The sequence below is a fragment of the Gadus macrocephalus genome, chromosome 7 (assembly GCF_031168955.1).
Source record: "Gadus macrocephalus chromosome 7, ASM3116895v1".
Lineage (NCBI taxonomy): Eukaryota > Metazoa > Chordata > Actinopteri > Gadiformes > Gadidae > Gadus > Gadus macrocephalus.
The window spans coordinates 4,866,308-4,879,356 of NC_082388.1; the positions used below are offsets into that span (position 1 = coordinate 4,866,308).

At 48.3% G+C, this 13,049-nt stretch overlaps 1 protein-coding gene across 1 annotated transcript in view; it reads right to left on the minus strand.

Moving 5' to 3' along the window:
• The window catches only part of LOC132460681 (cholecystokinin receptor-like), a 97,888-nt gene that overhangs the window by 39,158 nt on the left and 45,681 nt on the right, over positions 1–13,049 (minus strand). Inside the window, exon 3 of the mRNA XM_060055520.1 lies at positions 1,253–1,514. Coding sequence (XP_059911503.1) covers positions 1,253–1,514 — 262 coding nt within the window. The remainder of the gene's footprint in view (positions 1–1,252; positions 1,515–13,049) is intronic.

Here is a 13,049-nt window from a genome sequence, read left to right on the forward strand (position 1 = left end):
TGCAGAAGCACAAGACAACCCCCCCCACTACCATTTATACTGATATAATGGGATAGAATGTGTCTTCGCTTCCCACCATCTCTCTCTCTCACTCCCTCTCTCTCGCTCTCCTTTGTCCAACTCTTTGCCTCCCTTTGCCTCTCTCACTTGCCTCTCTCTCTCTCTCTCTCTCTCTCTCTCTCTCTTGCTCTCTTTCTCTCTCTCTCTTTTTTTCTCTATCTCTCTCTCTCTCTCACAGTCACACTCACACACACACAACCCCCCCCCCCCGCTTGACGCCGCCCAAGATCGAGCAACCTGGCGGTCAAAGGGGTCAAACCCTCACACATCCTCACCCATACCAAAGCACACCTGCACAACATCCTCATCATCATCTTCTGTTCTCGCTCAGTGCACCTGGGGTCGGCAGAATCCACCCCCACACCCCTGCGCAGTGTACCCTCAGTCTGACGGTCTAACATCATCACACACCATCCCAGCACGTGGACAACTGTCTCCACAGAGAGCCTCTGACTGGTCGAGCAAGGCATTGCACTGAAAACGTCTGTCCCGGCACTGCCAAGCCAAGCACCGCCCAGTTACTAGCCTGGCTAACGCCAGACCTCATCTCAATCTACATTAAGAAGAGGTCTGGGAACCACACAATCATTTTCTCGTATTTGAGGCGTGGTTTACGATTGGTCATGAGTCTGTACGTAGCTCATAGCCAATCGTATCAATTATACCAGATGATGTATGTAGAGCGACAGAAATTCAATAAGGAAGAAGACGATGGGTGTGTCACATAGACGTCGTCATCGTCTTGACGTCCCTCCCCGTTCTGTGATTGGTTCCCTATCTCAGGCGAAAATCGGATCCATGGAATCCAGGCTGCCTAGCAGCACGAAATGAGATTGTGCGCAAGGCAGCCAGGCCACCCGGTTACAACATGAGATGTTTAATTCATAGGGCTTCACTGATTGGCTTGTTCAACTCGTTTGGATAAAATGGAAGGGAAGGGAAACAGTGGAAATTAAGGCAATGGATTCAGATGCCGCGGCACTAGTTTTTGAATCGGTATTCAAATACTCACTCGTCTGTATCGTTCGATTAGTTGCTAGTGCTTTGTGAACAGTAGGCTGACTCTCGTCCTTAAATAACATTAGGCTAATGCTAAGCTAACATTAGGCTAACGCAAGCTAAGGCTGAGCTAACGCTAGTTAGTGTTTTGCTAACAGTAGGCTAATGCTAACACCAATCCCACCCCACTTACCAGGTCTGCTCGGCCTCCCCGCTGGGCCAGTGCAGTCTACACATGTGTCCTACCGAGCCGTCCGTCTTGGGGAAAGCGCGCAGCCCGCTGAACACCGGGTATGGCAGCATGACGGCCAGAGACAGTACCCAGGTGGCCGCGATGACCCGGTAGGCGTGCGAGCGCGTCTGCCACGCCCGCGACTGGAGGGGGTTACAGATAGCGCTGTAGCGCTCGATGGCAATGGCCACCAGGCTGAAGGTGGAGATGGAGACCGAGATACCTGGAAGGTGGAGAAGGGGACAGAAACAGGCTTAGGTTGCAGGCTTAAGATACAGATACAGGCTAAAGGTGGAGATGGAGACCGAGATACCTGGAAGGTGGAGAAGGGGACAGAAACAGGCTTAGGTTACAGGCTTAAGATACAGATACAGGCTGAAGGTGGAGATGGAGACCGAGATACCTAGAGGGTGGAGAAGGGGACAGGAACAGGCTTAGGTTAGAGATACTGGCTTAAGTTACTGATACAGGCTTAAGTTACTAATATAGGCTTAAGTTACTGATATAGGCTTAAGTTACAGGCTGAAGGTGGAGATGGCATTCTAAGAATCCAATAAGCTTTGCATTCTTAGAAACCCAGTCATACTATTGAATGGTCATGCAACACTATCTCATTTTCCCCTGAGACGGGAGAAATCCGTATTTACCTCTTGCACTTCCTTCTGGCAATGACTGAATAATCGTCATTTTTGAAAAGTAGGCATCAAACGCAAGGAAATACAAGAAGGGGGATTTATATTGAGACTACAAGCACTAGTCCCACCCTTTCAAACCTGCCCATAGGGGGTGGGAACTAATGCGCTAACAGACCTATCACAGATCAGTGCCAGTGCGTTAGACTTCACCTGCAGAAAACATGGCCGATGGTACTGAATACGCAGACGGACACAATATGGAGGATTGGGATTTTTAAGAAGTTATGGTAGAAACGGATGTTCGTGGCTACCTTTATGAGCCACAATATATTGATGAGCAGCTGAGGGCTATGGAGGAACAGGAGGCGGCTGAAGCTGTCGCCGCTACAGCCGAGGCAGACGACCTGCCTGCCGCAGACGAGGAGCCCTCAATGCCTCGAGCTGGGGCGGATTGGTGGTGCCAATGGACACAGAACAAGAGTCTGTCCGCTGCCGAGAATTCCAGCTGTGTCAATTTCTTCTGGACGAATTTCTTACGCCTCATCTGATCAGTTGGGTATTGGATACATATTTCCGGACCCAGAAAGTGTACTGGAAACGCCAGCCAAAGCCCGTTGGGTGAAACAGAGTAAGTGTTTGTTTTTTTACTAACACATTGGCTACAATAGTTTTGAGTCCCGGGGAACGTGACAATGTAGCTATCCGAAAGTAGCCAATCTTATTGGCAGATCACAGCCTCCTTTACGTTAGCTTGAAGTCTGCGTAATGCTGTATAGGCTACTCAAGGCATAATTTATATTGCTTTGCTAATGTTCTCTTTCTTTCTTAGACAGTATCGGCTTCCTGTGTTGTCTAGGCCATCAGAGTTAATTACCCAGCACAAAAAATAAATAATAGTTCATATTTTTTCATGAATAAAACTTCAAATTCATGTTGGTTGTTGTGATTTGTTTACTAACCCAAGTCCTGTTATACTAAAGTAGGCCTACTGTATAAGACAAATACTTATTTCAACTGGGGAGAAAAGGTTGAGTACAAATACTTGATATGCTGAGCTACTGTTATTAGCAAATTTTGTTATGCTGTACAGTAATATTATTGTTTATTTATTTGATTAGGACATTGCACATTAATCAACATTTCAGCCAGAGCATCAATATAAATATGCCGGAGTTAGCTTAGTTACTAATTTACATCCGTTGTCCTAAGGCAACATATATATAAATGATGCGTTTAAAAAAACTAGGGCAGAACTCTAAACTAGTCAACGTATCACAGGGATATGTTTACACAATGTTTGCTCATGCCAACACTCGCGTTAGGACCATGGGTCCTTCCCCCTCCAAACAGAAACAGGCAGGCGGTGCAGAGAGAGCAATGCACTGTGGTAGTTGGAGGATTTCTTACTTTTTAGCCAGAGAGACACTTTCTGCCTTTTCTCAGGCTAGGATGAACCAATTTAAAAAAATAAATACACATTTATAATGCATATGATTATTTACTTCATTAACCTTCAAATCACCACCGGTGAAGTATCCCTTTAAGTCAGGTGTCCCCAACCTTTTCAGCACCAAGGACCGGTTTGATTCTCCAAAAAATTTCACGGACCAGCAGGGCGGGCCGGGGGGGGGGGTTGGGTTATGTTGCTTAGAGGTTGCCAATTTGTTGATATTTTCCTATAGTGTTGTGTATGCATTCATTTAAAATAACTAGTTCCAGTTATTTATGAACAGTGAAGGTAACAAACTCTTAAAAGATTATGTGAACTTGAACAAGTGAAAAACTATGAACATAAATATATTGAACTAAACTTGAAGTAACATCTATCAAGTGTAAACATGCACAACACAAAATGTCAGTCAGGGAACTTAACACGCGTTTGTGAGGCCACAGAATAGGCTACAATTCATTTTAATCAGTGGGAGCCCTGTGCTTGTTTCCCTGCAACAAGAAGGTTCCATCTGGGGGTGATGGAAGACAGTGACACCCTTAGCGTGTTTGAAATGTCCAATCGATTGCGCAATTTTGTTTTAGTTGCAGTCATTGCCGAAAACCCGGCCTCGCATAGGTACTTGGTGGGAAATGGAAGCAACGTTTTCAGCGCTTTTACGGATATCTCGGGATACTCCGCTTTGGTTTTGATCCAAAAACCTGCCAGAGAGGTTTGCTCAAACACACTTTTAAGACCACCATCATTAGCTATTTCGATAATTTGATCTTCCTCCTGCACTGACAAGTGATTCGGGACATTGACAAATGGGTTGCGGATCCACTCATTCGTTCGCCGTGGATCTTTGGAGGATGGGAAGTATCGTTTGAATTCATTTGAAAGCGCAACAAGGTGATCACGCACCAGCTGCGAGAGAATGGGCCCTGCCTCAGTCTCTCCTAAAATCCCCACTAATGTTTGGAACATATCGAATATTCCCCTGTCCACTCGTCGTCCCCACAAATCAAGCTTGGCTTTAAATGCAGCAACTTTATCTGCCAGTTTAAAGACATTCGTCATTCTCCCCTGGAGTGTCAGGTTGAGCTGAGCTCATAGTGTGACACTACTGTTGAACTGAACAAGTGAAGTGAGCTTAGGCTGCGCGCGCAGCCGCTGAAGCCAATACGTGTTGAGGACGGGACAGACAGTTATGCCTAAGAAAAGAAGTTAAGACCTTGCCAAAAATGCAAACATGTTATATGCATCTAACAACTGCATATAGACTTATGGCATGTAAAAGAGTGGCAGTATTGCGAAGTCAATTGAGTTTATTAAATGTGCATGCATTTTGCATTTATTATTTTCTTTTTTTTATTCATGTCGTAGCCTACTAACCTACGGCCCGGTTAGGAATGTCCAGCGGCCCGGTGGTTGGGGAACCCTTGCTTTAAGTGACAGATGCAGACACAGATCCAGAAATACAAAGCAAAAGCCTTACACAGCGCTGTTTAAAGTGTATCATTTTCAGTGTATTCTGGGATTACAATGTATTTTTATGCAAAGCATTTCTAGTTTTGAGTTTAAATTAGGCCCACTTACACGTCATTCAAGCCTTTCTGCGACCTGGACAAAGTGCAGTTATGCCGTGTTTCCACTGCAGGGTGCGGTACGGTTCGGTTCGCAAAGGTGCGGTACGGATTGCGTTTCCACCGCCAAAAGTGGGCGTGACCCGGACTGAGCCATACTCGTTTTGCCCTCGTCTTCAGTACTCCTCCGTTGGGGTACTGAGATGCCTGAAAGGGTGCCGGAAAATTCGAGCTACACACCCCCTCCGTTGATTGGTCGACAGAATCGTCACTTCCGGGCGACGTGGGGATAAAAACAAACAGTAGCCTGGAGGTATTATTCTTTACAATGAATGAAGACGTTCCTCTGCATTCTTGGGGAGGAAGACGTTGTTCACGATGTTTACGTAGCTGCCGCGGCAATCGACATCCGGCCTACCATAAAGGGTAGTGTCGGCGGTGGAAACGCAACCTCGGAATTGAGCTGAGCTATACCGCCCCCTCCCTACCGGACTGAGGCGAACCAAACCGTACCGCACCCTGCAGTGGAAACGCAGCATTAGTTCAGTATCATGTCCGACAGTATTCAAAGCCATTCATAAATCTATGAATCTCTCGTTTTATGTCAGAGCAGAGCTGAAGTCTTCAAAGAAATCTAAATGGCTGGGATTCTTTGCCAGTCAATCTTTCTTATTCAGATACAGACTGGGGTTACAGATACAGACTTAAACTAGCTACAAACAATGAAGGGGTGAATGTGAAAAGAGATGCCAGACAATTCTTCATATTCAGTCTTTCTCTTCAGACTTACCAATGATCAGGCCGTTGCTGGTTTGCACCTTTCTACCTGCTAGAGCAATGCACTACACCAACTGCTAGCTAACCCCGTAACAACACGAGCGGAAGTAGCTCAGGAGGTAGAGGCGGGTTGACTGGTAACCTGAAGGTTGCTAGTTGGATCCCCGGCTCCTCCTAGCTGAGTGTCGAGGTGTCCCTGGCTGTCGCCCTGAGGGGTCGACCCCGCCGTTGGTGAGTGAATGGGTGAATGATATGTTGTAAGTTGCTTTGCATAAAAGCTTCTGCAAAATCCCCTCAATGTAAGTATGGTTAAACCCCGTCACAACACCTGTGGGGACGACATTGAGATGAGTCAGGAGACTTCTCCGTCTCAGACTACAGGAGGAAGAAGTGTCGGTGATTCAGGGCCGGATGTCAGACAAATGTGTTTAAATGTGCAGGAGGAAATGTGCGACAAAAACCATAAATCTTATGAAAGCAAACCTTGACACCAATCTTAGAGTTCGGTTTTAAAAGGCTTAGTGTATGTCTTTAGGGACTATGTAAAAGAAGATGCCAAATAATTTCCCTCTGAAAAGTAACGTTTTCTAGCTGAACACTGTACAATTTGACAATGAACGCACACCTCAAAATAGCTCATCTACTTGCTTGAGAGAGAGAGAGAGAGAGCGTTAGACAGGCAGAGACAGACAGACAGACAGACAGACAGACAGACAGACAGACAGACAGACAGACAGATGTAGACGGAGAGACATAGAGAGAGAGAGATAGATCGACAGACAGGAGATATTTAGACAGACAGACAGACAGACAGACAGACAGACAGACAGACAGACAGACAGACAGACAGACAGGAAAGAGGGAGGGAGGGAGAGAGGGAGAAAGAGAGCGAGGGAGAAAGAGAGGGAGAGAGGGAGAAAGAGAGCGAAAGAGAGAGAGGGAGAAGGAGAGAGAAGTCGGGAGAGAGAGCGAGAGAGACGTTGTCATTTCCGTTGGCCTACACACTAATTAAAACATACTTATGAATATTATGTTCAACTTCTGCCAGACAGGAAGGGGCTAGTATCCAACGCTGGCGATGTTCGGACGAGGTCTCTCTCGCCCATGCCAGACAGATAACTTAATAATAAGACGTAGCTGAGAGGGGACTGGGGTAGAGGTAGCATGGAGGAGCCCAAGGACGAGAGAGAGAGAGAGAGAGAGAGAGAGAGAGAGAGAGAGAGAGAGAGAGAGAGAGAGAGAGAGAGAGAGAGAGAGAGAGAGAGAGAGAGAGAGAGAGAGAGAGAGAGAGAGAGAGAGAGAGACCACCACTCTAATCCACCACAATCCTACTGGAAGTTTACAGAATCTTCTCAAAGCTTTTGATCACCAGCAATGCACCATGAAACATTATGGACTCACAAGGTTCTGGTCAACTTAGTTTATTTACAAATTTTCTATTCAATGTGTACAGGCATTTGTACAATGTATGTGTCAGTTTTTGGTATTGTTTTGAGACGATAAAATAAAATGTGTTAATCGTCATGCAAACGTCTATGTTTGACTTGAGAGACAAAAAAAAAAGTTTACTCAGAGAGAGAGAGAGAGAGAGAGAGCTATGAGAGCAAGAGAGAACAGAGGGAGAGAGAGAGCGAGTGAGCGAGCGAACGAGATCGAGTGAAAGAGAGAATACATTGACGAAGACGATGAAGGTTGAAGGGGCTTTAGCTTGTCTCTCTCTTGTCTAATCCTAATAAGCCCTTGAAGAGAACACCTGGAACACATCAAAGTCAGGGAGGAGGAGGAAGCCCATTTAAGGCCTTTGAATCCCCACTTCCTCCTACCCTGTTAGCGTACCGCTGTTAGCATTCTCGGCGTGGCTATCAAAGTGTGTTACATCAAAGCCGTGAGTCGCGTGCAAATCGTTTTATTACAGATATATCAAAGCGAAACAACGTTAAAAAGGGAATTGAGCTGGATTTGGATAAAAGATACACCAAAGAGGACTTTTGAATTTGAAGTAGGCATGAGAGAGAGAGGGAGAGAGACAGGGGGAGAGAGAGAAACAGACAGATGGGGGTGAAAGACAGAGAGAGCGAGAGCGAGAGAGAGAGAGAGAGAGAGAGAGAGAGAGAGGAGCAGTGGAGAATGTAGAAACAGAAGGGAGAGATAAGGAGAGAGTGAGAAGATAATTATTGTGGTGTAATTCCGTCTTAGTAAAGGAAACTTGCTTGTTTCTGCTCACCGTTCCCGCCCTTTTGGTTCCGAGGGGGCGGGGGAGGGTATGCAGCAGAGCATCTTCAACGAAAAAGTTGGCCATGAATAAAATAAAGTAAGTATTCTGGGGGTAGGGGGGGTTGGTTAAAAATGTAGGAGCCTCTTAGGTTGGGGACGATCTTTTATTAATCTGCTGCCGACGGAGACAGAGCAATGCGGTTCATCTCAGCAGAGTTGGGAGAGAGAGAGAGAGAGAGAGAGAGAGAGAGAGAGAGAGAGAGAGAGAGAGAGAGAGAGAGAGAGAGAGAGAGAGAGAGAGAGAGAGAGAGAAGAGAGAGAGAGAGAGAGAGATTTTATTACACCTCAGTCTGCAAAACTGCTCTAAGGCCACAATTCAACTGATAATAGGATACAAGGGATTCAACTCTAACACATCCTGCCCTTTCATTAAGGAGTTGTTCAGAGTTAATCTCCAGACTCTGCATAGCCTGTCCCCTTATCCCCCCATACACCCATCTTACACACGTATTGTATGTTTGTACATCCTGACACTTAATGTACACTCTTAATGTATGTTGTGTATGTACTGCATGTTAAGCATTGAGTAGTGTCTTATCCTTGCTATCTTTGCTTTGTTGTATATGGGGAATGGGTTCGAGAGAGAGAGAGAGAGAGAGAGAGAGAGAGAGAGAGAGAGAGAGAGAGTGATGGAAAATCTACATGTTGTATTGTTTTGGTCTATATGAATTTAAGTTTTGTTGCTATTCTGTGTAATTTTATATAGTGTCTGCCTTCTGCTCTCCTTTTGGGTCATTTAAAGTGTGAACGTTCGAGAGTCGTGTGATGCATTTTATTGCCTGCCTGTTCCTATCTTTTCGTGTGTCATCTCCCAAGCAATGCTTTGAAGTATGGGCCTGTTCCTCGACACTCTGGCTAGCGTAAACAAAGCCAGAGGTTACATTGCACGGCCGCCGACCCCACCTTAGCCTCGGTGGGGGGAGCTTCAACTGTAAAGATAACAATCTGGTGAACAAAGACTTTTAGTATTGGGGGACCACCCCCTTCAGGACCCAAACGAAGTGAATAAGAACTCATTGATTGGAAGACTCAGTGGACTTCTCCCCAGCGTACCTTGAGTATGAAGTAACACGCAAAGAGAAGCTCCCATCTGAGGCCTCAGATTATTGTAATGTATGCCTGTTATGTTGTTTGTTGGTGCATGTTGTGATGTATCTTTGTTCGTACTTTTATTACAAATATATGACCACTAATTGTCAAAGTATTGTGTGCTTTTTTGCATCTAAAGATCTCATCTGTCTCAGACGCAATATCTAATAGAGAAATTGTCACGACGAGAGAGAGAGAGAGAGAGAGAGAGAGAGAGAGAGAGAGAGAGAGAGAGAGAGAGAGAGAGAGAGAGAGAGAGAGAGAGAGAGAGAGAGAGAGAGAGAGACGGAACAGACAACACACAGCAGGAGGATAAACTTTCAAGTGTGACGGTAGCTCAGGAGGTGGAACGGGTCGGCTGGTAGCAGGAACGAGACGCCTCACCCTGAGTGCTCCTGACCAGCTGGTTGTCACCCTGAGGGGTCGACTCCATCGTCGGTGTGTGAATGGGTGAATGAACCGTTTTAAAATCATCAAAATCCCCTATATTTAAATCTGTTTACAGCCAGCTCGTCAGGAGCAGTCAGGGTGAGGGCCTTGCTCAGGGACAGCTCGACACTCGAGCTTGGAGGAGCCAGGGATCCAACTAGCAACCTTCCGTCTGGGGCAGTTAGGGTGAGCTGCCTTGCTCAGGGACACCTCGACACTCGACAAATGATTGCAGGTGGAAATAATGTTTATGAATCCATTAGAGGCACTTCATTTTGATTCAATCAATCAATCTTTCGATATATAAGGCTATATATATATATTGTGGCAACCCGGCCCCAGGGGAGAGGTTGTGGAGGGCGTGTATGGCCGATCCGTTCCTCCCCCCCAGTCCGGATCGACCTGGACAGTTCGCCAGCGCCCAACTACAGGACGACGTCCTGAATCACGCCTGGAGCCACGTCCTCGCCCATGAAGGCCAAGCGAGGGAGTCGTCAGTTGCCTGCCACACCCTCACTTCAGCACCAAGGGGGGTCTGCTTTATCGGGTAGTAGAGAAGGGGGGAAGGTGACCGAACAACTGGTGGTACCCCGGCCGTATGTTAGTAAGGTACTGTTCATGGCCCACTCCCACCTGTAAGGGGCCCACTTAGGCATGGATAAAACCAGGGTTAGGATGTCTTCAAGGAAATACCAGGGAAGACCACGGTGGCACAGCACAACATTAAGACGGCGCCCGGCATCATGGTGCGCGTCCTCACCTACCGGGTCCCGGAAGCCCATAGGAGCGCCATCCGGAGGGAGGTCACCAGAATGCTCCAGCTCCGGGTCATACAAGAGTCACGCAGCGTCTGGTCTAGTCCCGTCGTCCTGGTCCCCAAACCCGACGGGACGTTCAGGTTCTGCAACGACTTCCGGAGACTCAATGACTCAAAAGGCCTCGGACTTCGACACCTACCACATGCCCAGGGTCGATGAGCTGATTGAGCGGCTCGGCCCCGCCCGCTACCTCACCACCCTGGACCTCACCAAGCCGCTCACCAAAACCGCCCGGGAGAAAACGGCATTTGCGACCTCAGGGGGGACTATAACAGTATACGGTCCTTCCATTCGGCGTCCATGGCGCTGCCGCATGGTTCCAGAGGATGATGGACCAGCTCCTTCGGCCTCACCAGGCGTACGCTGCCGCCTATAAAGACAACGTCATCATCCACAGCGCCAGCTGGGATGTCTACCTCCGGCAGCTGCGGGCGGTCCTGGCGGAGTTGAGGAGGGCCGGGCTCACAGCCAACCCCGCAGAGTGCTGCCTGGGTCTGGAGTAGAGTTTAGATTCTCTGCCTGAGCCTGAACCCGACCCGACCCGACCCGACCCGACCCGACCCGACCTGTGGGCCGGGTCGGGCCGATATTTCCCACCACTATCCTCGGGCCGGGTCGGGCCGGGCCTTTGATCGACGATTATTATTTTTTTGTTATCATTGGTTTATTGGCCTAATCTGAGGGGAAATCTATGCCATGAACAGAAATATTATAGGCCTTTATTACACGGGTCTTCTCAATGCCGTGAAATGCTCCGTTCACTTGCATGGGTAGTAGTCCGGTGACTTGTCTTCCGTTGCTAAGCGACGTCACCGTCTTTGCGGACAAATTATTTCTCTGCTGATCAACACTACGAATGCTGGTCACGAATAAATTGTAAAAAGACACACCATGTGAAGTTATTTTTTCGTTTTGGCAAGTAGCTGTGTAATAAGCGGGATAAATAGAATGTCGCCGGTCATTATCGAAAATAAGCCCCTTCAGGGCGAAGCAAGACACCTTTGCTGCGTGTCGGTGTACTGTTCGCCCTCGGGGCTTATTTTTACCCGGTCCTGCCAGACCGGGTAACGTGGTCAGAGGCAGCAGAGGAAGCCTTCGCGACCCTTAGACGGGCCCTCTGCACAGAGCCCATCTTGATAACCCCTGATTTCTCTCTGCCCCTAATCGTCCCAACCGACGCATCCGAAGTGGGACTGGGAGCGGTACTCTCCCAGGTTCGGGCGGGAGAGGAACACCCGGTAACCTACATCAGCCGGAAGCTCCTCTCGAACGAGAGGAACTATTCCACCGTGGAGAAGGAGGCCCTGGCCATCAAGTGGGCCCTGGACAAGCTGAGGTACATTTCCTGGGCCGGGAGTTCACGCTCGTCACCGACCATGCACCATTTAAGTGGATGGCCGGGTAGAAGGACAGAAATGCAAGGGTGACAAGGTGGTTCCTGGCCCTCCAGGATTTTAGGTTCCAGGTGGACCACAGGCCAGGCAGGGAACATGCCAATGCCGACGCTCTGCCCGCCGAGATGCCTGTCTCTGGTCAGTCAGAGACAACCCGAGGCTTCAATCAGCGGTGGAGGAGTGTGGCAACCCGGCCCCCACACCTCGGGCCAGGCGGCCCAGGGGAGAGGTTGTGGAGGGCGTGTACCGCCGGCATCCAGCAGACGGAGCCAGAGGGCGTCCAATACGTCACCCTAATCGGCTTGACGTAATGGCCGAACACCTGGGGCAGAGAACGAGGAGGAAGAGGTACCCTTTAAAAGGCTACGAGAGGACGTTTGGACTTAACTGAGCCGTTCCCGGCACGTCCAAAGGAGGACGCGCGCCGGACAAGGATCGCCGCCACAGATCGGAGCCCCAGACGAGAGCGACCTCCCTCTTCCGGGATGAGACCGGCTGGTCCAGAGAGACCAGAACATTGACCCTTTTTCATGGCTCATGGAGCCATAGAATGATTGTCGTTTTCCCCGCGTTGGACCATCATCCACACGGTTTTCTGTTCAAGCACGAATAAATGCCCTTCCGGGCTTTGAACGAGCAGTGACGTGTGGTAATTCCTGCCTGACCGAGACATTCCTGGGGCCGGGTCGCCAAACTATTTAATACAGAACATGTCGACATAATCCAAAATGTTTATGTTTTTATTTTTTATTCTGTGATGCTAACTTTCGCGAGTGTGTAACTCAAACCGCAGAATCGAAGGAGAGAGAGAGTAGAGAGAGTTAGGAAGAAGGGAGGGAGAGAGAGAGAGGGGAGAGAGACACAGAGAGAGAGGGAGTGAGAGGGAGAGAGAGAGGGAGACAGTTAAAGGGGGAGTAAAGGAGAGAGAGAGGAGGGGGGGAATTGGGAGCTTCCCATTCAGCCGTCCACCGATTGGCCCAGTTGAACATCTCTGAAGCGTTGACTAACTTTGACCTTGGCCTTCGTATGAGCCTTGCTCCCTGCTGAGAGGTTTCTGTTTGTCTCCTTTTGTCTCTCCCTCTCTCTTTCCCTCCCTCTCTCTTTTCAATATAATTCAATACCCTCCTGATCCCGGACGGTGAATCTGTCAGGCAGAGTGGAGAGCAACAACACAGTAGTGGAATGAAACACGGAGGAAGGGTGAAAAGAATAAAACGACTGGATACGCAATCTGAGTAGTAGGAACATACACAAAAAGATCTCTCTCTCTCTCTCTCTCTCTCTCTCTCTCTCCTCTCTCTCTCTCTCCTTGGCTCTCATTTCCCCC